Source organism: Trichophyton benhamiae (assembly GCF_000151125.1).
Source record: "Trichophyton benhamiae CBS 112371 chromosome Unknown Abenha-F-W-01a06.fp72, whole genome shotgun sequence".
Taxonomy (NCBI): domain Eukaryota; kingdom Fungi; phylum Ascomycota; class Eurotiomycetes; order Onygenales; family Arthrodermataceae; genus Trichophyton; species Trichophyton benhamiae.
The window spans coordinates 295,785-321,281 of NW_003315105.1; the positions used below are offsets into that span (position 1 = coordinate 295,785).

The 25,497-nt window shown below is 47.4% G+C and overlaps 7 protein-coding genes across 7 annotated transcripts; 5 read left to right on the forward strand and 2 right to left on the reverse strand.

Annotated features, from left to right (window-relative positions):
- Positions 1-1,084: 1,084 nt before the first annotated feature.
- Positions 1,085-1,993, forward strand: ARB_07537 (polyketide synthase, putative; the record flags this gene model as incomplete). Its single annotated transcript, XM_003014186.1, has 1 exon — positions 1,085-1,993. The coding sequence occupies one exon, from the start codon at positions 1,085-1,087 to the stop codon at positions 1,991-1,993; it is 909 nt and encodes a 302-aa protein (XP_003014232.1).
- A 1,582-nt stretch (positions 1,994-3,575) lies between these two features.
- ARB_07538 (FAD binding monooxygenase, putative) lies at positions 3,576-5,211 on the forward strand (the record flags this gene model as incomplete). Its single annotated transcript, XM_003014187.1, has 5 exons — positions 3,576-4,100; positions 4,172-4,366; positions 4,425-4,551; positions 4,617-4,712; positions 4,898-5,211. 5 exons carry the CDS (start codon positions 3,576-3,578, stop codon positions 5,209-5,211), a joined length of 1,257 nt encoding a protein of 418 aa, XP_003014233.1.
- Positions 5,212-10,170: 4,959 nt separating this feature from the next.
- On the forward strand, positions 10,171-12,924 carry ARB_07539 (uncharacterized protein; the record flags this gene model as incomplete). Its single annotated transcript, XM_003014188.1, has 2 exons — positions 10,171-10,231; positions 10,358-12,924. 2 exons carry the CDS (start codon positions 10,171-10,173, stop codon positions 12,922-12,924), a joined length of 2,628 nt encoding a protein of 875 aa, XP_003014234.1.
- A 2,972-nt stretch (positions 12,925-15,896) lies between these two features.
- On the forward strand, positions 15,897-16,867 carry ARB_07540 (hydrolase, carbon-nitrogen family, putative; the record flags this gene model as incomplete). The annotated part of the gene is made up of 2 exons (XM_003014189.1): positions 15,897-15,951; positions 16,029-16,867. The coding sequence occupies 2 exons, from the start codon at positions 15,897-15,899 to the stop codon at positions 16,865-16,867; spliced, it is 894 nt and encodes a 297-aa protein (XP_003014235.1).
- Positions 16,868-17,602: 735 nt separating this feature from the next.
- On the forward strand, positions 17,603-18,146 carry ARB_07541 (uncharacterized protein; the record flags this gene model as incomplete). Its single annotated transcript, XM_003014190.1, has 3 exons — positions 17,603-17,722; positions 17,797-17,871; positions 17,940-18,146. The coding sequence occupies 3 exons, from the start codon at positions 17,603-17,605 to the stop codon at positions 18,144-18,146; spliced, it is 402 nt and encodes a 133-aa protein (XP_003014236.1).
- A 1,027-nt stretch (positions 18,147-19,173) lies between these two features.
- On the reverse strand, positions 19,174-23,214 carry ARB_07542 (RanBP1 domain protein; the record flags this gene model as incomplete). Its single annotated transcript, XM_003014191.1, has 3 exons — positions 19,174-22,879; positions 22,954-23,088; positions 23,183-23,214. The coding sequence occupies 3 exons, from the start codon at positions 23,212-23,214 to the stop codon at positions 19,174-19,176; spliced, it is 3,873 nt and encodes a 1,290-aa protein (XP_003014237.1).
- A 1,124-nt stretch (positions 23,215-24,338) lies between these two features.
- Positions 24,339-25,175, reverse strand: ARB_07543 (uncharacterized protein; the record flags this gene model as incomplete). The annotated part of the gene is made up of 3 exons (XM_003014192.1): positions 24,339-24,514; positions 24,579-24,788; positions 24,860-25,175. The coding sequence occupies 3 exons, from the start codon at positions 25,173-25,175 to the stop codon at positions 24,339-24,341; spliced, it is 702 nt and encodes a 233-aa protein (XP_003014238.1).
- Between the last annotated feature and the right edge of the window lie 322 nt (positions 25,176-25,497).

Below are 25,497 nucleotides of genomic sequence, written 5' to 3' on the forward strand. Positions count from 1 at the left end.
AACAGCCACCGTTAACGCCATAAGCCATTCATGGAATGGTCTCCAATAGAAGACTCCGTGCGGAGAGAAGCCATATCTCGAGTGCTTCCGGCACGGATGCTAAGCAAGAAATGTCCGCTGTGTCTCGGCCTTAGGATGCGTAGAGCAGCTGCGTTGCTGAAAGTTGACGTTGCCTGAAAGTTTCGGTACTTTTTCCTGCGCCTATTTTTAGGTGCTGACTAAGTATAAATACATTAGTAATTTTTCACGTGACCTAGCTCGGCACTTCACCCCTTTTTTTTCGCACGCTTTGAACATCGCAACGACGACATCAACATTAACTGCAACGACAGCATGCTAACTCACGAACCAACAAAGCTAGGTGCATCATGATCCTTTGAGTTGCTATGCAGGGAGACAAGGATGATGAAAGTCATCCTAGTCGAAGAGAGTCATCCCTGTGCTATCGTCTTCTAGAATACCATTCTCGTGGCAGCATCGCGTGGGCTCCGGGAAATCTTACTCACACTGAGTGATTCCTAACTTTCAAGCCTCGACCTTGGTCCTTCAATGCCACACGATGTCCACGTGTAGGAGCTGTAACGAGAGTGCCCCTTGCTAGTCACTGAAACCCCTGTGCCTGAGTTCTGGCCACTGGCGGTACTTTCTACCTATCGCCTACTCTTCCTCGCTAGCCATGGTCGACTTGGAAAGAGATATCGCTAGGGCAAAGCTTGTCGCAGAAGCTGTCCCACTGCCCCCAGAGCTGATACCTATGTAGATATTTTGTCCAAAACAACCGACATGCTTCTATTTCAAAGCAGCATGACTCTGAGAAGGATTTACATAGAAAATAGGCCAAATTTATCGAGGAGAGGCTCTGTCCAAGTCTTCTATTAATTTAAGCACCCGCCCGCATTTCCAAGGACCGGACCGGCTCTAAATTAAATCCAATATACATTCATTTTCTCTCCTAGAATACAACGCAGGATTGAATCATTGCGTCCATTTTTTCTTGTCTGCTTTTGTTCAGAGCCAAGCGAAAGTAATCTATCCTCTTCACTAGACTTCCTTCGATTCGGGCCGCCCATTTCACTAAGGAACTATGGATACCATTACTCTCCTTCAGGGGGACGCTGACTCCAACCTCACTCCTCTGATTCTCGTCCACGCCATCTCTGGCCTTGCGCTGCCATACTTTGCTCTCGGCCCCCTCTCCGAGATCGAAGAAGATCGCCCCGTATATGGCATCTCCTCACCAATGTTCACATCAACGTTCGCAAATCCATTGGATGGTACTTTGTCGCAGCTGGCAGAGGAATATGTTACAACTGTCCGTCGTGAGATCCAGCCTTTTGGGCCCTATCTTCTAGGTGGCTGGTCTATGGGTGGCATGATCGCAATGGAGATGGCAGCGATACTCCAGGCGCAAGGCGACGAAGTACCACACGTTTTACTGATTGATTCAGTAAATCCAAGGTACTTTCCAGCATTTCAAGACAAGAAACAGCACGATATACAGGCAGCATTAACATACAATGCTATTGCTACTCGAATGAATGCCCCTGCGATCCCATTATTTCAATGTGGCCTATTTGAAGATGACTATTATAGCAGCAGCGGCGAAGAGAGCAACAACGACAGCGATACCGAAGAGTTTGTGGAAGACTTGTCCGTACCCGAAATGTTAGGAAGGATGAGGAAACATATCCACCAGGGACTTGGTGTTTTGGCCTCCCAAAAGAGCAGAGTGGACGAGTTCGATTTCAGTGAAACGGAAGTCACATTGATCAGATGCACAGTCCGCGAGAGCATAGATTCTCTTGTCAATGACCGGCGCAAAATACTCGCACAGAAGCGATCTGAGGACAATACACTACTATGGCCGGCTGAATCTTTTAAGTCGTTCAAGACCCTTACTATTGACGCTACACACGACGGCTGTTTCGACGCTGAACATGCTGATGAATTGACGTTCCTTGTCAAGGACGTGTTGGACAATCTCGACTATTAAGACTCAAAGCGCATCGTACGCGACATCGACCCATTTCACCCTTATTCAGTTCTTTAACGCCTTGCTTAACCTCAACTATTTCCTGTTATCAAGAACAGACTCAGGAGTCTCTGCTACCGCTTCTACTCGGCAAAACTGTGTTTTTTTTTTTTTTTGTGGGTTCTATGCACACCGCAGCCAAAAGTGCATACTGGAAACATTATATCGATTGGCAGGAAACCAAATGAGGGTCCCACGCAAGATGGGTTGAGCCACCCTCTGTTCAATGTTCTTTTGCAATCATATTTACTGGCTAGATAATTTCCCTCTCTCTTTTTATTTTTACTTATTTCTTCTCCCTCGCTTGTAAGGTGGTTAATGTTTTTAGACTAGACGGAACAGATATATTTTTGCACACAATCCACACTCTTCACTGTCATTGTCCAGCCATTCGTACCACATCTTCTGTAGCAGGCGTGTTTGAGCACTGGCCGCTCGTATCTAGCCAACCCGACAGCCTCCGGAACGGAGTTAAGACATTAAAGAGCTGATTTCAATTCCCGTCTTTAGGTCTTCTCATCAGTTCAGCAAATCCAAGAGCTAAACCGGCACACGCCACTCGTGCAGCAGTATCAAGCTGGCTAGTTGGTTGCGTAGGAAGGCGACTTCTGAAATAAGAGACCAAAAGACGGGGATATATTTTCCGACCAAACCATCCCATAGAAGCGAGCATCTCAGCCCTGCAGCTGAATACGTAGGGACTTTCGGTCTAGATCAGCGCAAGAATGCGCCGAATGTACCCAGCTCCATATCCACGTTGGAAGCCAGGACTAGTTCGTGTCCATACGGGAAGAGAAAAGGTATACCTTAGCGATCAGGATGTTCCATGTTCCCTCACGCCACGTTTTCCCTGGATGAAGCTAGTTTTCTTTTCCCTTGCCTTCCCATGCCTATCCTGGGTGACAGAGGGATGGCAGGGGTTGGTTTTCAGGTTGCGAAGATCCTACGCTCGAATGATGAGTTACTCATCATAGCTGCTGAGTAGTCATACTTACTTTCCTAGGTTATTGGCGAGAAGGAATGCCTAACACCCAACAGCCAGCAAATATCATTTTGTAAAAAGAATATCATCTTCAACAGAAAGAACTATCCGTAGTAAATACCCACGGTAGACTGTCATTAGGCTCCGAAAACATGCATACCATGATGAACTTGCCCTTCCGGTGGATAACGGGGTTATCCCGAATATGCGCCTAAACATGGAGATACTCGATGTGTTTCAGCCTTCTTGAGCACACAACAATGAGGAACAAGCTTGAACTTGGTTTATGAGTTGACTTTTGCAACGGAACATTATCCTTTGAGTGGCATGATTGGGGACTATTAGAGCTTGACGGCCTTCCTATAACTTATCGGTCACCTCCAGTTTTGTCATCGCCCATCTCCTTTACCTCTCCCTACTCTTTTGCTTATTTCCCAACCTCCATCAAGAGGCAGATAGGAATCGAGAAATTTACGCTCGTCGATACAAATTCTTACCCTAAAGAGGTCCAGTGCAGTACCAGAGATACCTAAATAGTTGTTACTTCAATCGCGGGAAAAAATGACCGAAGCCAAACCACACACCCCGGAGCGTGTCCGTGTTGCCATATGTGGAGGTGGCATTGGCGGTCTCACCATGGCTGCTGTCCTTCGCCGGCTCGATATATCATACGTCGTACTGGAGCGATATGCACAGATTACTCCCCAAGGAGCTGGAATATCACTTGCCCCCAACTGTTTGCGGGCTTTAGATCAGCTCGGCATCTTTGAGAAGCTGGCTAAGCATTCACAGGCGATGCGTGAAGTCCACATTTATAAGAACGATGAGTTCTGGGGTTCCCAGAAATTTGGAATGACCAATGAGGCATTTGGATATTATGTCCATAAAATTGAGAGACACCAGTTTCACCACCTGTTGCTGGAGGCAGCAGGAGGTAATGATGTCGTTCGATTGGGCTTCAACGTGAATGATATTGTCGATGAGGAAGACGCTCCTTATGCTATTGTCAGAGCTGAGGATGGCCGAGAAGTTCACACCGACATCATTGTTGGTGCTGACGGGATTCGCAGCTATACTCGTCGAGTAGTAAGTTATTACCCAGGCACATAAAGAGGCTAATTATCAGAGAACTAATGATGGCGTCTGAAATCAATTAGCTGGCCGAGAAGAGCGGGATGAAGGCAACAAACAACATCCGCTTCACTGGCAGAGTCCATATGTCCGGCTACACAAAGCCCTTGACACACTTAACTACCAAGGATGAGGGTGTTGGCCACTGGATGTTGTATGACGACGCCATTCTTACTACCTGGCCATGCAAGGATAACAGACAGTGGTTTATCGGTGTTGCGGTTCGTTGATTGTCACTAGTGAAAAGCGCTAGTTACAGCAAGCTAACGTCCAGTGTAGGCAGCGAAGCTGAAGCCAGGCGAGCAGCCTGATCGATCCGTGTGGAAGGGAGCCACAAAGGACACAATCAACGAGGTCTACGGTGAACGGTTCCATCCATTTGGTGAGGAATCTAAAATGAAGTCGAGTAAGTGTTTATTACTCTTTGCTGTACATAAGAGGGAGAGCGCCACTTACTAATGCTCAACACAGTCATCGATGCTTCTGAGCGTGTTATTGCCAGCAACGTGTTCATGGAGCTTGACGTCCCACACATGGTGAAGGGGAGAATCGTGCTTGTTGGAGATGGTTCGTCTCCCCTTTTATCTGCTATTTTAGAATTAAGATGATGACTAATGCTTTTGGCAGCGGCCCATTCCATGACATCATTTTTCGGCCAGGTAAATTAAGCTTAATTTCCCCAAACCTACCCTTCTCTCCCCACCCACATCCACAATGGAACTAACACTAAGTCTGTTAGGGTGGATGTCAAGCCATCGAGGACGCCGTTGAGCTCGGTAACGCTCTGTACGAGCATTTTCGTCTCAATGACCCCACTGCCTTCGACAGATATTCCGAGGTCCGCCAAAAGAGAGCAAGCGACCTTGTCCAGTTCTCGGATAACTTTGCAAAGGTTCATACAGCCCGACTTCCGTATGGGCTTGGACCCTTGGTGAGAAAGATTCTTTATAAATATGTTCCCACCAGTATATGGGTATGGTATTTCACTTGGCTTTTCAACTACCAGCCAGTTATCAAGTACCCGCTGTTGGATCTTCCTGCTGGTCAGGCAACTTCCGCCCAATAACTCGATGCATTTCCATGCCAGGCGAGGACCACCTTGGTTTGCTGTTACTTATATGTAATGATGGCGAACACGGATACTCTCACTTTACTCAAATTTCCAGTTTTTTTCTCTTTTTCTTTCATTTATTCTACATTTTATAGCATTTGACACCTTGAAACATCACATCTTACTCTTGATAATGTTTGCTATAGACCTTTGCTTTATTTTTATTTAACTAGTTATTCAATGGCAGACACAGGGTTATTTTGTTCTTGAAAGCAGACAACAATCAACACCGTATGTTTCAATTATGTTAGTGCGATATTACCAAATATCAATTAGACTGTGTCGAGAGTTGATGAAAATTCTTCTTCAAGTGCAATTATAATATATTTGTGTAAATGACTTCAAAACCGTTCCGGATCACAAATAAAAGACTCGTTACTTGGCCTGGCGCATGTTATTAAAAGCCAATAAAAAATTTTTTAGAACAATTCCCAATGCGTGTACTCAAGGCGTCAAGGTTATTGTACCCTTCAGTTCAATATTGGGACTCTACGTACGTATATCACAGTCCTGAATCTCAGAATGGGATATGCCGATATACTGTCTATGAAACCGACAGACAGGCACGATAAATAAAATATAAAGATAGATTATATTTGAGTACTCTATGTGCCAGGCAAGGCTCAAAACCTAATACCTTGGTTCTTCAGATATTATTATTTTCATAACCATGTCTAAATCTTCCGTGCAGGTACCAGGCTACAGGGTTTGAATTGTTGGATAATAATTCAACATGAGCCACAACATTTGATTATTTCCTTTCCCCCATTGGTACTTAATTTTGCTTGTGCATTTCTTTCCCTATGGAGCTTGTCGACTAGGGTAATAAGACAAAGTGTTATTATGCCATCCAAATTCGAAACTACAAGCAACTTACAATATTGAATCTTGCTGAAGGTACATTGACATACCTTCAAATTACGTATATTGCAGGTAGCAAAACGCCACTTGGTTGGTTTTCAGGATGATCATGAGTTTGATATAAATTAAATTACTACATCGGATTGTGTCCTATGGATAAAGGACGTATCTACATATAACTTCCACGAAAATATGTACACCAGTGGAATTATTCAACTTTCAATTGCAGTTAAACTTATAGTTGCTTCAGATATATTGAATATTTTACTTAATTTCCATACTGGTGGGTTCTCTGGGCTATAAATACTCCGTGATAGCCTAAATGTTGTCTTAATCGACAATTTCATTTCCCCTTATAGCATTTTCCTACGTCCCAATGCTCTTTTTAGGGCCAACTCATCATGGGTAAACACTTTATCTATCTGACCACTACACAGGGTTCCGGGATTACATGTTGCGTTAGGAGGTACGCAACTGCCATATTAATTTCGTTCGATATCACATCTGTGCTCATTCCCCGCTCTCGATAGAGCAACTACTAAGATTCCAGTAAGAATTATGACGTTCGTATCCGCTACCCATACTCGTATGACTACATATAATCACTTATAAGACGCCAGGTACATCGAACTGCGTCAGATACCGAAATAAGACGGCTTATGTCTTGCTTACGCCTTGAAGGAAAGAGATGATGATGCAGTAATAGTTTTCAAAATTGACCGTTTAACGAAGGCCATCTGTGTAGTGAGATCCTCTATATCCGGTATATCTTACGGCTCGTATACTTCACCATCTGGGTCAGTATTGCTGAGCCTGATGGAGCCGTCCTTCATCACAAGATATACTTGCTTACCTTGATCTATCTAGTTTCAGGAGCGAGCAATATCTGTGTGCCTAAAAAAGTAACTCGCCTTTACAGTATTATAGGTTTAGTTCTCAAATGCTGGTACGGTATGGGGTACTTACTCATGAATGCAAGCTTAGGCAATCCGGCCTTGATCTGACATCAGATTAACTCACAACTGGTACTACCGATCCTGAATATGAGGCCCACCCAAGCATGAAACAGAAGCGGGAAATCGAGTGCCGAGTACAAAAATCGAACTACTATCGTGACGACATAATTAAAGTATTACTTCCTTTAAACGAGTGAACGAAGTTGTAGGCTTCCAGAGTACAAATTAAAGTTTCCTCGCGTGGTTGAAGACCCACTATATCTTGGCATTTACCACGCGGCGGGCCGAGCTCCGAGCGGGCTCAAGCGCTGGACCAATGAAACGTGTACGCTATGACCGAAATCGGAAAGGTGGATTTAGCCGTAACTTTAAATATATTGAAGAGTTTAACTTAGCTACTGTCATTGGAACTCCTTCGCGTCGAGCAGTGAGCCACTTCCTCCCTCCTTCAGCGCTAAGAGAGTCGCGCGGCCAGGGTGCGAACCATACAGGAAAAGTCAGGCTTGATATCCGGCCGAGATATATTTTCTTAGTTTGGCCAGTTCGCTGGCGATCGATCCGTGGATCGGTTACACAATGGGAGTTCGATTCCAGGCTTGAAACTATCATCGAAATAGTTGGGGCACATATCTCGAAACCATCAACGGAAACCTTCGAGCACGTGGGTTTAATATATATCAAACGTTCTATTGAAATTCCCCGTGAAGATCATATAAAAGCTGGTGAATATTCCGGAACTCCTATCCCCAGTTTCAGATCATCTGTGGGTTGAGTTGACGTGCCTCCCGTTTTGGCCATATACAGTGCACGAGCGAAATATCCATCATCACGTGGTACTCAGTTGGTGGTCATGTAAATCCAGCTATCATGCCCTTCGCGGCACTGCATATGAGACGTAGTGAGTACCTGTAGATTAAGAGCATCCAACTACTAACTGGGAAGAAAAGGTGCGATGTGGCGTTACTCCCATATAATACTGTTTACGTATCAAGGCACATCTACAGTCGTGAGATGTTATCCTTGACGTTCGATGCACGAGCACAAGTCTCCCTGCATTCGACGGACGCTCACTAATCATTGCAGAATTCCGCTTTCGTCTTCCTCGTGGTATTGCTAAATTCTCGGAGCCGAAGTCTATAAAACATGGGAACAGGGAGCTGGTAAATCCATGCACGGGAAGGATGGCCTCCCTGCGTCACCGATGCTGCGCTTTTGTCATATTGACCACTCCGATTTGGCAAACGCTCCACTTAGATGCCGTACGCATTGGCAAAAGAGGATGCGCTTTTCTTTCACGCTAACTAGAAGAAAACGTGGCAGCAAAAACACGCTCTAATATTTTTTTTTTTTTTTTTTTTTCCCTCCCTTTCTCGCTTCGACCCGCTGGTGATTAGGTACGATATTAAAGTTTTCGCCCTATACAGCAAAAAACTCGAAGCAGCGGCTGGTGAGGCTGGCTGGCTGTGCTTGACTCTCGCTCTGAGTAACATCAAGACAAGAATAGATAGGGCTCATAAGCGAAAATTCTTGGTATTGAATGAAAGCTGACCACAACCACACCGATGGAATGGGTAAAGTATGGTACTGTATGAAGCGTGTGTACGGAGTTACACGGCTTCGCACATGGCAGTTGGGTGGGATACTTGAGTGCTTGAGTGCATTCTAGGCATCTTTTTCTTGAATTTATTTCTTTTTTATTCCCCCCTTCCTCCCTGCTCATCCTCCTCTTCTACTGCCAAAAGCGTAAAGGCACGGAATAGAATAAGGAAAGAGAGGACAAAAAGGGGTGCATCTTATCGGAGGATTAGACAGCCAGCTGATGGCTGCGAGCCCTAAGAGCTGAGCTGCCGGGTTCGGTTCATTCCTTGCGGTAGCAGAGCAGTAAACACAGGTAACCCTGTATGAGGTAAATGAAAAGAGAGCGCTGGGACTTAACTAACTACCTACTACTCAGCCCCTAGAGAATGGAGACTTCTTGGCCCCTGATCTACAGAAGCTGTAACAGCACCACCAGCCTTGCGGGCGTGCTGCCTGGTGACCATCGAGCAAGTGATTAGTGTTAGTTGCCCGCTCGAAGGCATGCAGAACCCGTGGTTGTTCTGAAAGAATTCCTTGCACGAAACTAACTATGCTGCTAGGGCATACCTAATCTCAAATAGGAGCAACGCTAGGGTGGTAGAGATTTAACTAGCTAGTCAGTTAACTGGTTGTTCCATGCTCTAGCGTCGCTATAGATTTCCTCTTTTCTGGAAATGAATCAGTCTGGCTTCTGTTACGACAAAGCTTTTCTCCATTTTTATTTTTGTTGCTGGTGCTCCCTTTTCTCTTTTTCCGCTCTCCCATCGTATGCGTCCAGCCGCACTGATAGTTGGCTGTCTGCAGGGATTGTCCGGGCCCTGTCTGCTCTGTTGTACGGATAATTGGCTGCTTTTGCCTCATCCTCCTGCTCTTCCTTGCTTTTTCCCCTTTTTCTCATTTAGGTTTGTCACAGAAAATACAGTTAAGGATTTTCTTTCTTCTTTTTTTTATGTTATTTTATTTTATTTTTTTGTCATCGCCCTCGTTTTTTTCAAACCCAAACAACCTTACATCGCGTGGGCAAAGCTGGGGTGGATGCAGCATCGGACCGGGGGTGGAGGAGAAGCGGACGAGATGCTGGTATAAAGGTTTACCAGGTGGGAGAAAAGCCCCTTGCCGATCCTCTCATCACAGTCGAGAAAGGATCACTGCAGCAAGGGATTCAGCATCTTCGAGATACACATCAATCAACCTATATATTTACCCTATCCGTCCTGCATAACTGAAGTCTCCTCAGAAGGTCATCATCATAATCATATATAACTATTCATCCTGCATCGTGCCTCTTCCCCCCTCCTATCATTCTCAATACACCTTCGACTCCTTTGCCTCAACCCTGACATCAACAACACCTGGAGTTAGCCATTGACTGGCATCTGGGATCGAACACCTCTAGAGAGGGCACTTAATAACCATAATCCTAATATATAATCGCTGCTGGTTACCCTCTCCTCTGGAAGGACAGAGACTCCTCGCTGCTCAGCACAACATTTACACTTGGTTATTGAGATAATTCATAATGAGTTCATCATCACACAGTCAGTACCTTTTCCTACAGTCATGCGTCAACATTTACAAAGGTTAGCTGACATTCTATGCTGCTGAAGGAACGCCTGTGCTGAGAAAGAGTTGCCACTTTTGCCGAAGCCGAAAGATCAGATGCTCGGGGCAGAGTATCTGTGAAGCTTGCCAGGAGCGAAACATAGACTGCGTCTATGACCTCGAGGCAGCAAAAGGCCGGCCAAAGCGTAAGCATGTCGAGTCAAGGGACTCAAAGCTGGGCTCTGACCGTGACCATGCTGGCAAAGGAGCTGGCTCCCAGGACGGGAAATCTACTGGACAATGGGATCCCAGCCTCCAGGGACCCCTAATGGGCGATGACTTAAAAGCAATGTTCCACGAATGCTTCATTAGCAAAGTAGGTATGCGAGCGACGATCTTTCAGGGTGCTATTGCAGCTGGCCATGAGCGTCTAAAGCAGACTGGAAGCAATTCTGCGTCTCACGAAGCGCCACAGAGAATAAGCTACGACGGGTTAATGAGTTCCATGACCCGAGAAATCGTCGAAATGATATCCCTTCGTTTCGGAGACTTGAACTGCGAAGTGGAAGACAACTTCCCTCGACGTTACTGCATCACAAGCCTCGCTCGAGATACAACCCAGGAGATGTTCGACAACACCGTCCCAAGGAAGAACCCGCTGAAGTCCTATTCTTCGCACCGTATTCTCCAACTCATTGACTTGTGGTTTTCTGTCCATCCCCTGTCCTCCTTGATTTCGAAAACACTTTTGCTCAGCTCCCTGAAAAACAGCACCTACGACGAGGCTCTCCTGGCAACCATCCTCTCTGATGCCTGCCTCGTTCATGAAAATGGCCAAAATTACGACACCGAGGGACAACTCCTCTTCGAGTTTGCAACTTATCAAATCCAAAATCGAAGCGTATTGAACCGAGATATTGCTTCCTCTCAAGCCTTGATTCTCATGGCCTGGAGAGAGATATGCATGGGAAACGCTCGACGAGGCTCATGTCTAACGGCGTATGCCTGCCGCATCGTTTCGGAGCTACACAGAGGTCTGAACCAAGGTGTCTCTTCTAACGGAACAAAATTGAACGGCATAGATGTTCGATATGTGGATGGTGAACTAATCCGGAACATATACTGGGTGTGCTGGTCAACTACAGTCTGGTCCTTGATGCAAATTGACCAGCCATACAACCTTCTCCTACCGGAACAAACCCCTTCACAATTCCCATTTGTTGACGAATCCACCTCCATGACAATTAGCCTGGACTTGGCGTCAGACAATGTCTCAACGTTAAGAGCACAATCAAGGGCCTTACAAGAGCTGTGGCCTCTGAGCCAGGTAGCAAGCACAGCAGCTCATATATATGCCCTTTGTCCAAGCCCAGACATTAAAGATACCCTGGAGACAGTCGAATGGCAAGCAAGGCACATCCATCAACTCCGCCGTCTGCTTAGTTTTCAACTAGAGCTTCCTACCCTCTGCGGTAAAATCCGACACATCCTCCTCGAGGCCATCCGACAAGTTGAACTTGAAGTTGCCCCGGGCTCCACACAAGCGGTTGTGCTTATTGCATACCATACTATGATCGTTCACATGCTATTTCCCCAGCGACAAACCTCAGACAGCGTCATTATCATGACGCCAGAGCGCATTAACGAGTTCTGTCAATCGGCCAATGCCTTGGTTGCTATTTCACACTCCGTTATCTCTCCACAAACCACCAGCCTTCTCCCTGGCCCTGGGCTCAAAACGAAAAACGTCTCCGATATCTTTGCTCTTGGCCTCGACGCCTGCAGCCGAGCACTTGCATATATACATAGCCGTACAAACTGTGGCCGTGATGAGTACCAGGCAATAATGGCCAAAAACAGGCAACTGTTTTACCTTGCACAGCAATTGCACGATATCAGCCGAGGAGAATTATCTAGAGCATCAGCAACCATGCGAACCATCAAGAAGCGGCTAAAGTTTGCAAAGGTTGTCTTCTCTTCTATCAACGAGTCTACACCGCCCCTTGTGCATAGTGATCCCTCTCCTATTGCGCAATTCCGCTCAAGAATCCAGAACCTCTCTCAGAGCAGCAATACAAGCGTATCAGGGGGCCTGTCACAGCCAGGATCTCCCATTCCGGATGACACATCTTACCTGTCAGCAATTCCCAACCAACTACCTCTCGACATGTTCCTCGGGTCAGATACCTCCCCAGTATCCAGCCAAGATGGGTTTGATACACTGCATATGCACACGTCTGGCTCCTCGCTTGCAACCTTAGACCACAGTGGAATGACATCGCCTTTCACTCCAGCTGGTATGTCACCACTACAGCCACCCAGAAAGATACGGCGGACTGTTAGTCCGCCCTCCTTTGAAAGTCAGGGGAAAGCTAACATGTTTGAGCTTTCAGAGCCAGTCATGTCCTCCAAACCGGAGCATATCCCACGCAGCAGTGGATCTCCATCCTTGAATAACGGCTCCATGTTCCGCAATGGAGGAGGGATGGGTTTGATGGGCCTTGACATGACGCCAAATGATGGCCACAAAAAGTTCCTTGGGGAACCAATGAACTTCTCTCAACAGCTGTTTATGTCTTCGGAAAACGATCCTGACTTCGGGTCTGGGCCTCTTCTCTTTGGAAGCCCCCTGGACACCAATGGCCATGGAGATTTCAATGGCATGCCAGATCTAACTTGCATAGAAGGCGAGAACGGTTTCATGCCCTTAGATCTCGGCTATCTTGGTTAAGCTGGGTAATTTTGACGACGATTACGGCATTTCATCCTACACAAATAGATCACAGCCCAGCGGGAGGCACATTCGGTTTTACTGGCGTTCACCATGCATCCTTATTTCATTGTGGTCCTCCCTTTACTCTGTCTTATTTAGCGTTTTAAGGTGTCGGCATCTTGTTTTCTAATTTCCATCTAGATTTCTTTCCTTTACCAAAATACATTCAAGTTAACCATTGCATTTGAGATATTGCTAGCAGGTTTAAAGTTGCATCATATGCATTGTATCTAGGCTATCACCCATACAAAATTAGACAATCATACGATCCTTTTCACAGGAACGCCACCTAGGGGCTCCAAGTGTCGGTTGTATTGCCTTTCCCGAGATACTCCGTCAGAATCTGGAGATATGGGTGTGAAAATGCTCAACGTAGTGGAATATTTTACGATGCGCAGTAAGCGACGTCTGTTATTTTCCGCATTTAAACGAGAACGTAGGGAGCATCTGTAGTTAGGGTGTCTGTCTGTGAACTGTGAAGTCAAAAATAGGGGAAAGGCCGTGGAGAAGATGAGGTACATAGAACAGATCCCGCGGTCGGTAATTGGGCTAATAGTACAAGGCAGAAAAACTAGGGGAGCAGACACAAGGGACGAACTGGTCTGATAACGGCTTCGTGGGCTTGGTATACTTGCATGGCAAGAAAAGTGAATTATGGGGAGATCCGAGTACCGTAGTCTTCAAACAGTTACTCAGGAGCCGCTGGGGTACAGTATTATGATCATCAATCAGGGGCCCAGATCTCATAGCTGCTAACTATTATCCAAGGGAAGTGTACTCAGTGTGCACAAGTTCTGCTCAGACCTATTACGCTGCTCAGACCTATTACGAAATACCTGGACGTATGATAGAGAGCTCGTGACTCAGGGTTATCAGCGAAATGGGGATAATTGCCAACAATAGGTGTATTCGAGAGCATTATCTCCGTAAGGAGCTCACAGGGTGAAGGGTATTTCTGGTAGGAACGAGTGTTCGCGCTTGATATTGGTTAGCGTGTAAATTGTGCCGCTGTCTGGTACCATGGGCGATCCATAACGTGATAACTAATGCGTAGGTACTTGGTGGGCTGTATTGTAATCACAAATATCCTTGTTCCAAGGGAGAAATGAAAGCAAAAAGAAGAAAAAAGAAAAGAAAAGAACAAGGAATGGAGACAAAGTGAATCCTCAGGGTCCAAGAGCGTGGCTCTAGAAAATTCGACCACGATTGAAGGCGCTGAGCAGCGAGGATGTTCAGAGCCATATGCCGGTTCTCAGGGCGAATCCTTGTCCGGATCCCCTAAAAGGATTGATATCAGCAACACCCAGATACAGGATGGATCCGTACGGTTCTGATAGCCCTTGTATCAAGGCAGACTACTAGTTTAAGCCTGCCATTAACTAATAGGAGGCAAGAGCTTTAACCCGGGGGATTCACATCCCTGCCAGATATCATGAAAGCAGGGTCATTAACCTTGCAGTCCTCGAATGGGAGTGAGAATGGGAGGCAAAAAAGAAAAAAGTGAGCAAAAAAGATGTAAGTGCAGACCTTACTGTCCACTTTCTCAGCCCAAACAAATTTCCAGGATTAAGCTGAAAGGTCCTGTGCATGGAGGTTGAACTATGTATGAAGAGCTTTATTTGAAGAATTGAGGAATGCAAAAAACGAAAAAAAAGGAAAGAAAGAAAGGGTGAGTGAGAAAGAAAAAGAAAAAACATTCATCCCACAGGGATGAAAATTTAAGCTGGGCCGAATACAGCTTGGACTGTGTTGCTTCATCGTTGACTCGCGTGGCCACCCAATTTCAATTAAATCAAATCGGGGAGGGGGGGCAACATAAGACATTATGGCCGGTTGATGGATTCGATACAGTAAACAGGCCATACCATACAAAATAAGGGTCAATATTTCTCTAGTTCCATCAGCATAAAAGCTGAGTGAAAGATCGAAAATCCAGGCCTGACTCATGCTCATAGACATTCCTCATCCTAGGGGATGGTATTCATTAAGGAGTGATGAAGGCAGTATACCCGCAGGTTAACACGGTTGACCGAGGAACCTGGTGGTCCCTTGGGGTAGGTAGGTCGCCTCACGAATAAGGATGAGTTCGTATCGTATTATTAGCATACGCACGAAAGGGCACAGCAGCCCTACAATCCCATAAAGCCGGTACTGAAAACGAATGTAATCCTGCACCACGCATTGATATTAAACCATCGTGCTTTTCATAGCTGATGTTGATTCGATGGCCAGGCGGGTTTTAGTCCAAACTGGATTCTCTGTGGGCTGACCACATTATAACACCCAGCCCACGGAAAAGCATCATTCTGCAGACATGAACAGAGCTATCTCACCGAGTTTTACGGTGTATATATGCCTGCACAAAAAACAAGTCGAACGGTTTGCGTCCAGGCCGAGCGCTCATTAATCTCAAACACCGAATACTGCGCACCAGCTCATCTCGGTGGGGGGTTTTTTTTTGGCGTCATAGCGGCAAGCCCTGCAGCCCTTATCCAAGCCTCAAGCCTAATCGTGCCCACAGCACCGATCTTGATATACTTATGTCAGTCTTGGTTTCGAGTCGATGCTGCAAGGCTGAAGGCTCAACATGAACTTTCCGTCTGAAGCGGAAGGACAGGTAAAAACAATCCCATTCCGTGGGGTGCTTGGGTGAGTATAGTATATTTTCAACCCCAAGTAAGATATCTTGTCCGTTAGTATTGATCAATAATCAGTCTAGCTGTTTCGCTGGTCGTCGTCAAGAATCAAATTCGCTGCGACTTTTGTTGTTGTCGTCGGCAAAAGTTAAATGGCTTAGTAATCAGACCCCGCGGTCAGAATGCCGAACAAACAACCATCATCGGGGAGAAGCTGAAGCCTGAAGCAAAGGTGATGAATCGACATTTCTGCAAGTAAACGCAATCGAGAGTATTTCACACTGCAATAATATCATGGCGTCACTTCTTAAAAAGCCATTGAAGATTGCACTGGTGCAGCTGGCTTCGGGTAAGTCTTCGGAGCTGAAGCGCGTTCCAAAAATTCAACGAGAGTCTGAATCTGGGCTGACTACCTGTATTTCTTAGGAGCTGACAAGGCCGTTAACCTTGCACATGCGCGATCAAAGGTATTAGAGGCTGCGCGGGCTGGGGCTTCGCTGGTAGTCTTGCCGGAGTGCTTTAATTCACCCTATGGCACGCAATACTTCTCCAAATACGCAGAAACCCTTCTTCCGTCTCCGCCATCCCAAGAACAATCCCCATCTTTCCATGCATTATCCTCTATCGCCAAAGAGGCCAAAGCATACCTCGTCGGTGGGAGTATCCCGGAGTTCGCCCCAGACAGCAAGAAATACTATAATACCTCCCTTGTATTCTCGCCGACGGGTTGTTTGATTGCTTCTCACCGGAAGACTCATCTCTTTGATATTGATATACCCGGGAAGATAAGATTCAAGGAGAGCGAAGTTCTTTCTGCGGGCAATAAAGTCACTATTGTCGATTTACCGGACTACGGTAAAATAGGACTGGCCATTTGCTATGATATTCGTTTCCCGGAAACTGCTATGATTGCCGCTCGGAACGGCTGCTTTCTGTTGGTTTACCCAGGTGCATTCAACTTGACCACAGGCCCGTTGCATTGGTCGTTACTGGGTCGTGCTCGTGCCATGGATAATGAGGCATATGTCGGTCTCTGCAGCCCTGCCAGAGACCTTGATGCCACATACCATGCTTGGGGTCACAGCTTAGTTGTCAATCCCAAAGCGGAGGTCATAGCAGAGGCCGCCGAGAAGGAGGAGATTGTATATGCTGACCTGGAGCCGCAAACTATCGAAGAAATCCGGAAAGGAATCCCCATATATGAGCAAAGGCGATTCGATGTATATCCTGATGTAAGCAAAGGGAAAATCAGATTCGAGGAGTAAAACGGAGAGGGCTCTATACAAATGATTCAGCGATACCTTTTCCTCCATAGTTATTCTTCAAGGATGCCTATTTTCAATCAAAACCGTCGAGAGCTTGCTTTTCTTGCACTCCTAAACCCCTGGATTATGTAAGTAGCTGGTGCGGACCAGAAGCTTGGCATCCAGCTACCTTTAATCAGGTGAGTGTAGGAAATATTACATAATAAGCGAAACACACCAACTTTTGTAAAATGGAAAAAGGGCGATCGAACTTTTTTGTTCGATTTCGACTTCAGCAACATCCCCTTCGACACAGAGATTTCACAGCTGTCTCTGCAACTCACAGTATGTTGAACCATGCCGGCTGCATATATATATACGAGTACAACTAACAGCTTCTTGCGCCATAGAATCATAATGTCGAGCGCACAAGCCGGAAAGAAGGGCCGCTCGGCCATCTCTGATGTTGTCACCCGAGAGTACACCATCCACCTCCACAAGAGAGTACGTTGAACCAAATCAATTATACCGTTAGCAATCCGATTGCATACGCGTATTGCCCCCCAAGTTCAAGAGCGTCTGCGGAAAAGGCGACATCTGCTTCAGTCGGGTGATGACGAGGGACATCATACACTGGAGTCGCGGGCCTTGCTTGTTCAAGGCCTACGATTACAGTCGCAAGGTTGACACAATGTTGTGGTATCCCTCGTCAGGCTGCACAACGTTGTTGGAATTTCATACACACTGCCTTGAGCTATGATTGCAGTTGGCGCGGTTGTTATCACGACGTCACTTCAAGAGCGAGAGGGAGAATTCGAAAAGAAAATGAGAATTAGTTTTATGAAGTCCACCGCTATGGCCCCGGAAGCAAATGCTGTCCTTGTCGCTGAACATTAAATACGGGCATTTTGGACGGAAGACTGATTTGTATTTTCTTGTTGTGGGTATAGGTTCATGGCGTATCTTTCAAGAAGAGAGCTCCACGAGCTGTCAAGGAGATCCGTGCTTTCGCCGAACAGGCTATGGTAAGTCTATCTTTTATTCTTACATATAAAAGTCAAGCACTGGCTAACCCACTTTCCTGTCCAAATAGGGCACCAAGGACGTCCGCCTCGACCCCCAATTGAACAAGAAGGTCTGGGAATCTGGTATCAAGGGTGTTCCATTCAGACTCCGTGTCCGCATTAGCCGTAAGCGTAATGACGAGGAGGGTGCCAAGGAGAAGCTCTACTCTTACGTCCAGGCTGTCAACGTCAAGGACCCCAAGGGTCTCCAGACCACTGTCATTGAGGATGCTTAAATGACTACTTAGTATTCCAAGACTGAGGGTTCTTGTTCGAAGATGCCAAAAAATAAATTCAAAAATAATACGGCCGAATATGCTGTTGAAGGTCTTCTTTCCATATCACTCATGAAATATGAAGCATTGTGACGTCAAGCGTCGAAGGGATGGATCACTTCATGTACTTACTGGGCTGGCAGGTTGGCGTTCTCCCCGTAATTCCTGCTATTTAAATTTTCAAATCCATAAACATTCGAAAATAAGTACAGGTCCATCTATCTTTACGCTAGATGTTGTCACCGTAAACATCTTTAGTTTCCTAGAGAGTACGTCACATACGTTTGGGTGTAGGGATTCATATGATTGACATTTATTGGTTATTTAGGCACACGCTGGAAGGCAGCATGTGTACCTTTTTAACTATTAACCCAAAGTACAATGGTGGTAAGGGGCAAAGAAATCTCCGATGTCTATCTATGATGGCTCCCAGTATCATGCAGAAGAACTAGATTTGGTTCTTTATTAAAGTGGAGGTAGGCCGGCATGTGGATGTGGGATTTGGGAAGTAAAAGGGTAAACGCTATGCTTGTAAATCGAGACCAGGGGTCAGAGGAGTAAACTGATTGGTGAAACTGAAGGGGGATAAAGTGTATGGGATGAATTTGAAGGAAAAGGGAAGATCAGGGGACTAACATTCAGAGTTAAAGGGGCGAGGAAACTTTTCTGAAAAGGCCCAACATCATGATTGAAGAAAATGAATAAACGGGACGGGGGCACATGCACGGATAAGGAGCAGAACCCATCACATCATATGTATTCCTTGCGTCAAATAGGACTGCAATAGCAAATATGGATCAAACGTGGGACGGAAGAAATGAACAAGCAAACAGGGGGTAACAAGTTCGATCAATGTCGTTCAGGTCAGATAGTACATTCAAAAATACAGAGGCAGGGTGAAAGTAGGGCATCAGTAGCAAACGGAACCACATAAACCACGTTAGCATAACCAGAGACTCCAGGGAAAAATCAAGCTGGATAGATTGGTTTAATCTCTCTTCTTATGCTCTTCCATAGAATTTCTCAGCTCGCAGGCGCCTTCAGCAGTCTTCACACGAAGCAACCAGTGCTGGAAGCCTGACTCGGAAGCAACAATAAACTGGACACCAGTCCCATTCTGCTTGTAGTCAATTTCAGGCATCAAATTGGTGTTGAGGACAACAGAACCACTAGGGTCGGCACGAAGAAGAATTCGAGATTTCTTGTTTGTGCGGTGTTTGAGGATGCGGAGAACCCCGAGGCCCTTGACCTCCCATTGACCGTTGATGTGCTGATAGGCACGAGAGCGGCATTCGAAGACTGCATCCTCATCCTCTTCACCAGGTCCGCTGCGAGTAAAGTCAACCTGTGCATGCTTCTCCACCTCATCACTTGGATCGTTGGTGGCGTCTGTATCAGACTGGGCTGGGCTGGGGTCGACAGATGTAGCGGCGGACAGTGGGAATGGAGACAAGCCTGGCTGAGCGGAGGAATTGCCAGGTTTCAGGTGGCCGAATATGTTGGTTGTCGGTGGTGCGAGAGAGCTGTTGCTGGTCGGAGTTGGGGCGGACGAGGGGGTTGCAAAGATGCTAGTCGGTGCCGGCGCAGAGGTAGATGGAGGTGCGCCAAAGATATTAGATGGTGGCGGAGTAGAAGTAGGAGATGGAGCAGCGAAGATGCTGGTTGCTGGAGCAGAGCCGCCAGCTGCAGAACCCGAGGCGGATGATGGCGGTGCGCCGAAAATGTTGGAGGTTGTAGTTGGCTTGGACCCGCCAGCGGAGGATGTAGATGTGAAAGAATTGCTGGCACCGAAGATATTAGATGACCCGCTAGGAGCAAGATTGGCGAATATGGATGGTGTAGATGTCTTAGCCTTTGGCGGATCAATGGGAGATGGAGAACGAGTACTATCCAGGTCATTTGTTGAACCGGTGAGAGGGGTTAACGATCCAGCATTGAAAGGAGAACCAGTTCTCGAACCTCCCATGACAGAAGAAGCAAGCTCGTTAGCCTCGTTGGCTAAAGATTTAGCTTCCTCGTGAAGCTCATCAGCCTGCACCTGGCGGATAGGCTGACCGTTCTCGTCTCGCTGAACTCTGTCGAAAAGGCTGCGACCACCGCCATTTGAAGTTGAGGGAGGAGAAACAGAAGGAGTAGTGGTCTTTTCTTCCTGCTTTTCAGCGTCAGTCGACTCCTCCTCTTCATCGGATTCTTCGCTTTCCTCGGAGCTAGCACCATCGGCATCAGCTTCAGCATCAGCTTCATCATCACCATCTGCAGCCGAAACACGAGATTTTTGAGCAACAAAGGAGTTGGCAAAGAGGGAGAGTGTCTTGGACGGAGTTGCTTCGCCAGCCTCGTCAGTTTTATCGCCGCTATCATTTTCTTTGTTTGCACCGAACTTGGTCCGCTTGCCGGCCTTGTCGGATGAAGTACACTCCTCTTCTCCTGCGTCAGATGCTTTTCGTTTATGTGACACACCAGGCGGCCCAGAAGGAGCTGCATCAGCATTCGATACAGAAGTTTTAGCAGCTGCCTGGGCACGCTCTCTCTCATACTCCGCATCGTAATCGGAGAAAGGTGGTAGTGGCTTGCATGGAAGCTTACTACCCGGGGTAGCTGGGATATATTGGGTCACAATGGGGTGAGGGTGGCCAATCAACTTGCGAAGCATGACATAACGACCGATGATAGGATCAAGGTCTTGACTCCAACAGTTCACAGAGGCAATCTCTTCTTGGAAGCTGGCATTGAGAGCAGAGAGACGCCAGAGACGAAGGAATTGCTCACGAACTTCTGGCGTAGCATTTGGCGGGTATTCAGCTTCTGTAGGACGGAAGTTCACCATGGTAACTGAAGCTTCAAAGACAGTCTCAGTGGAAGCGTCTACATATCTTGGCTTTGGTGGAGCAGGAGCTTCAGCTGGAGCAGCTGGAGCAGGAACAGGAGCAGCTCCAAAGGTTGGTGATAACGGTTTAGAAGCACCTGAGGTGCCAGCATTCACAGAATTGGTGAACATTGGCTTTGGCTGAGTAACCGGGGGGATGTTGGTAGAGGCAGCGAACATTGGAGCAGACTGGGTAGGGGTTTTGTTTTCAGTCTGAGTTGCAGTAGGCTGTTGCTGAGCTTGAAAGATAGAGTTTGAGGAAGGGGTGGCGAAGATAGAAGGAGTCTGTCCTCCAGTGGTAGCCGTAGCAAGCTTTGGACTCTCAGCTGGCTTGGTAGTCTGCCCGAAGAAGGAGAAGGCAGGCTGGGTGGTAGGCTGAGCTGTAGTCGTTGATGCTGCACCAAACAGAGGTTTGGAGGTGCTGGGAGCGGAAAACAAAGGAGGGGATTCCTTTGCTGGGGAGGTGACGGTTTCGGCCTTTGGTTGAGCAAGGTGACCGAAGATTGAACCGGTTTCTTTTGCGGGAGCAGGCGCTGCATCTGTCTTTGGCTGAGCTAGGTTGCCAAAGAGAGAACTGGTTTCCTTCGTAGGGGAGGGAGTAGCATCAGGCTTTGGCTGACCCAGGTTGCTGAAAATAGAGGAGGTTCCATTTGCGGCAGAAGCAGAAGCCGCTGAATTATTCGGCTGAGCTAGATGACTGAACAGCGAGCCACCTGAAGGAGCAGTAGAGAAAGAAGGGTTTGCCCCAAAAATGCTGGGTGGTTGGGTGGTAGAGGCAGTGGTGGCTGGAGCAGCAGCGGTAGTGGTGGCCTGGGGAGCCTCAGTTGGCTTCTGCTGTCCAAACAAAGGAGTGGAGGTGGGAGTAGAAGCAGAAGCACCGAACATGAAATTACCAGAGCTGACAGCGGGAGCAGCCTTTGATTCCTCGGGCTTAGAAGCACCAAACAATGTGGAACTACCAGAAGATGCGGGCGGGGCAGGGGCACTAGCAGTTGGGTTGAAGGAGAATGCTGGAGTTGCAGCAGATGTGGTTGCGGGGGTTCCTCCCAGATTGAAGATAGATCCAGACCCAGTGGAAGGGCTTGAGAAGGCAGGTTTGAAGATAGGAGGGGCTGGAGCAGAGACATTAAACATGGCTTGACCAGCTGTAGACTTTGGACCATCTGGAGACATTTGCATTGCCTCGCCGCCACCAGTAGACTTGGTAGGACTGGGCATTGTAGCAGAGCCAAAGATATTGGTAGGAGGGTTGTTGTTGTTGCTCTGTCCGAACATGTTCGGGCCAGCAGATGAGTTGAAAAGAGGCGCAGACGTGGTTGGCGTAGCACCAAAGAGAGGAGCACTGGTCTGCGCAGGAGGCTGTCCAAAGAAACCACTAGTTCCGTTTTGCTGGTTTTCAGGTTTCTTGTTCTCAGGCTGAGAAGCTCCGGGGATATTGAACATGCTTCCTTTGAAACCCTGGAAACCGGTGTTCTGGTTGGAGCTCATGTTGCTGAACGGATTGCTTACTTGCTGAGCGTTGTTTGATGAGAAATCGAATGAAGGAGGTGCGGAAGTAGTCTGGCTACCGAAGAGCTTAAAAGTTCCGGGAGTGTTGCTTTGATTGTTATCAAAGCTAGAGGACGCAGACGGTATGTTGTTTGAGGTTCCCGTGGCTGTAGCAGGCCGTGAGAAGCCCTGGGACTGTCCGAAAGTGAATCCGTTTGACGGAGCTGTGAAAGCAGATGAAGAAGTTGTATCCGTACCCACAGAACTGAAAGGATTCGCGGCTGGCTGTGGAAGACTGGGGGAACCGACTCGAGTTCTTCGTTCTCGGGCAGCCTTGATTCTAAGGTGACGTCAACTTGCTGGTTCGAAAAATAACGAAGATATTAAGACGACTTGTGAACGAAGATGGAAAACGGGGTGATGTTGAACTTGAGCTTGGACTTGAGCTTGAGCTTTGAGACAGCTGGTGAAAGAGCAGTTCTTTGGCAGATGACAAGGACAAGGAGTTTGATATCGGCGCAGGCAGCAGGTAAAATATATAGACCCAGCCTGCAACACAGGACGAGGACACAGGACGAGGACAGGCCGAGACTTCATCGAGGGGGCTGGATAGGACAGCGTATACAAAGAGAGGGGAACAGACAATACAAAGCTTTGTTGTCTCTCCGTCTTCATTGTGTGTTGGGTGCTGGTGGTATTATTGAAGCCGAGTGTGTGTTGTTGGTATTATCAATAGCAGCAGTCCTCACCCAGCCACCGCAGAAGCAGAGAAACGTCATAGAAGAGAAAGAAAGACACTATGAAAAGCACATAGGATACACTCTACTTACTTTCTGTTGGCTATCTGAGCCGCTGTCGCCCGCTTGGGCGCATCGTTGGAAGACATTTCTGGCTCAAATTCTCTATCCGGTCCCCCTTGACCCGATAGCGACCAAGCAAGCTAGCTGGCCAGACTCTCTAGCAAGTTCTCTCACCGGCGGACCTTTCTAACACAGCAGCGTCATGAACCGCCGCCGCCGCGAAGGGGTATGGTGTGTCTCGTGTATTTATCCCAACCTCTTCAGGCGCAGGATGTCTCCCAGCCAACGACTTTTATTTCACTTTTTTCAATCAACGCGAGCGAGGATGCGCAACGAGAACGGCAGGACAAGGAGAATCGACGATATCCCGGGCGTGAGCAGGTGTTTCCTCGATGTCTCGAGCTGGTCAAACCGCGACAGGACGAGAGAGAAGTCGGCGCATCGACGGCGACGCGGACGAGAGCGAGTGCAGTTTTCGTGCAGTTTTCTCTTTTCTACCAGTCGCAAACGCCGTGACCCAGAGAGGAAAAAAGCTTAGTCATCCAGTGGACAGCATTTTTTCTTTTTTTCTTTTTTTTTTTTTTTTTCTCCTCTTTTTAATAGGCTAGCGACAGTGAGGTCAGGATGGAGGAGGTTTGGAGTGTGTTATATAGCGTGGTAGGCATCAGAGATAGAAACACTGGATATACATGTCTCTGGCGGCAGAGACAGGAGAAACAAGTCTAAGATGGATATTATATTGATGATAATATACAGAGGAAGAACTCCCGGCTCAGGAGGATATACACAGCCTATAATATCCACCAGCACATCACATTCCGTCGTCTATAGAACAGATCCTCCTTCTCCAGCATGGGTCCTCCGCTCCAGAGTAGAATTGCTGAGATTGCCTGGGGTGTGTCATCCTCCTCAGTCCTCAGGCTATATCGCCCATTTTTATCGTTCGTCGTGAAATATGAAAAAGAAAGAAAGCAGGTCGGAAAGCAACAGGCATAGTATTTACAGCTTGGCCTTGACGCCAGTGTTGGCCTTGGCCTTGCTGAGGATAGGCTCGATCTTCATGGCCTTCATGGCGTTGCCGCGGATCTTGAGCTTGCCGCCCATGAAGAGACGCTGGGCGTTGGCGGTGCCAGCGACGAGGCCGGCGAAGTCCTTCTCGGACAGGACGAGGGTGACTGCAGGTTTGTTAGCACTTGAGGGATTCCGATTCCTGTGCGAATGCGAATGTTTTCAGCTCACCATCGGCCTTGCCACCCTCTGGAGCAGCGCCCTTGCAGGCGACACCGTCCTTCTTGAAGTCGAGGTACCAGCTCTCGGTGGCGCCAGCCTCGTTGGTGAGGGTGAAGGCGAAGATGCCCTGGGCGGCCTTGATAGCGGCCTCGCGCTCCTTGGGATTGGCCTTGAGCGTGTCGTTGATCAGGTCAAAGGCAGCGGAAGAAGGGAAAGAGTCTGGTGGTTTCTTCGTCAGTATGTATGATGAAGTTTCAGCCGGGCGGCCCGTCCAGGCATAGTAAACTCACCGATCTTGACAGACATGATGGCGGTAGCTGGTAGATGCTGCTTGGGATAGAAGAGTCCTGTGTCTGTACGGTCGAGAGCTGGAGCTGTGGGAGGTGTCGAAAGGAGGCGAGGAGAGAAGAGAAGGCGGAGGAAGCATCTTATAGTTATGGGGCCGCCGTCGTTTTCCCCGTAACAGCAAAAGGCCCGAGGAGATCGCGTGCATGTGAAAGTCGTGAAAGTCGATCTTCCTCTGCTTATTTTGGTGTCTCTCCCATGTCGCATGTTCGTGTCTTCTCGCCGAGGGAAAATACACACATGAGACGAGAGATTCTGCATGTTGATCGCTGTGGTCAGCTACTCAATACCTAGCTAGCTCATGTCTACTCGTTGGTTAGCTCCTGGTGGCTGGCAACAATGAACCAATATATATATAGAAGCTAGAAAGAAGCATAAAGATGTAATAATAACTAAATAACTAGATATAGATAAATAGATTTAACATACATGCTCAAGAATATAAAGATAGTCAGCCCTCGTCGTCGTCGTTAATAGTTACTCCAGATTTCCCCTTTTTTTCCCTTTTCCGCCCCCAAGAAAAACAGCCGAGGTTCCCCAGACGCTCTCGGGATGCTGCAACTCCCACCACACCAGAAGCCAC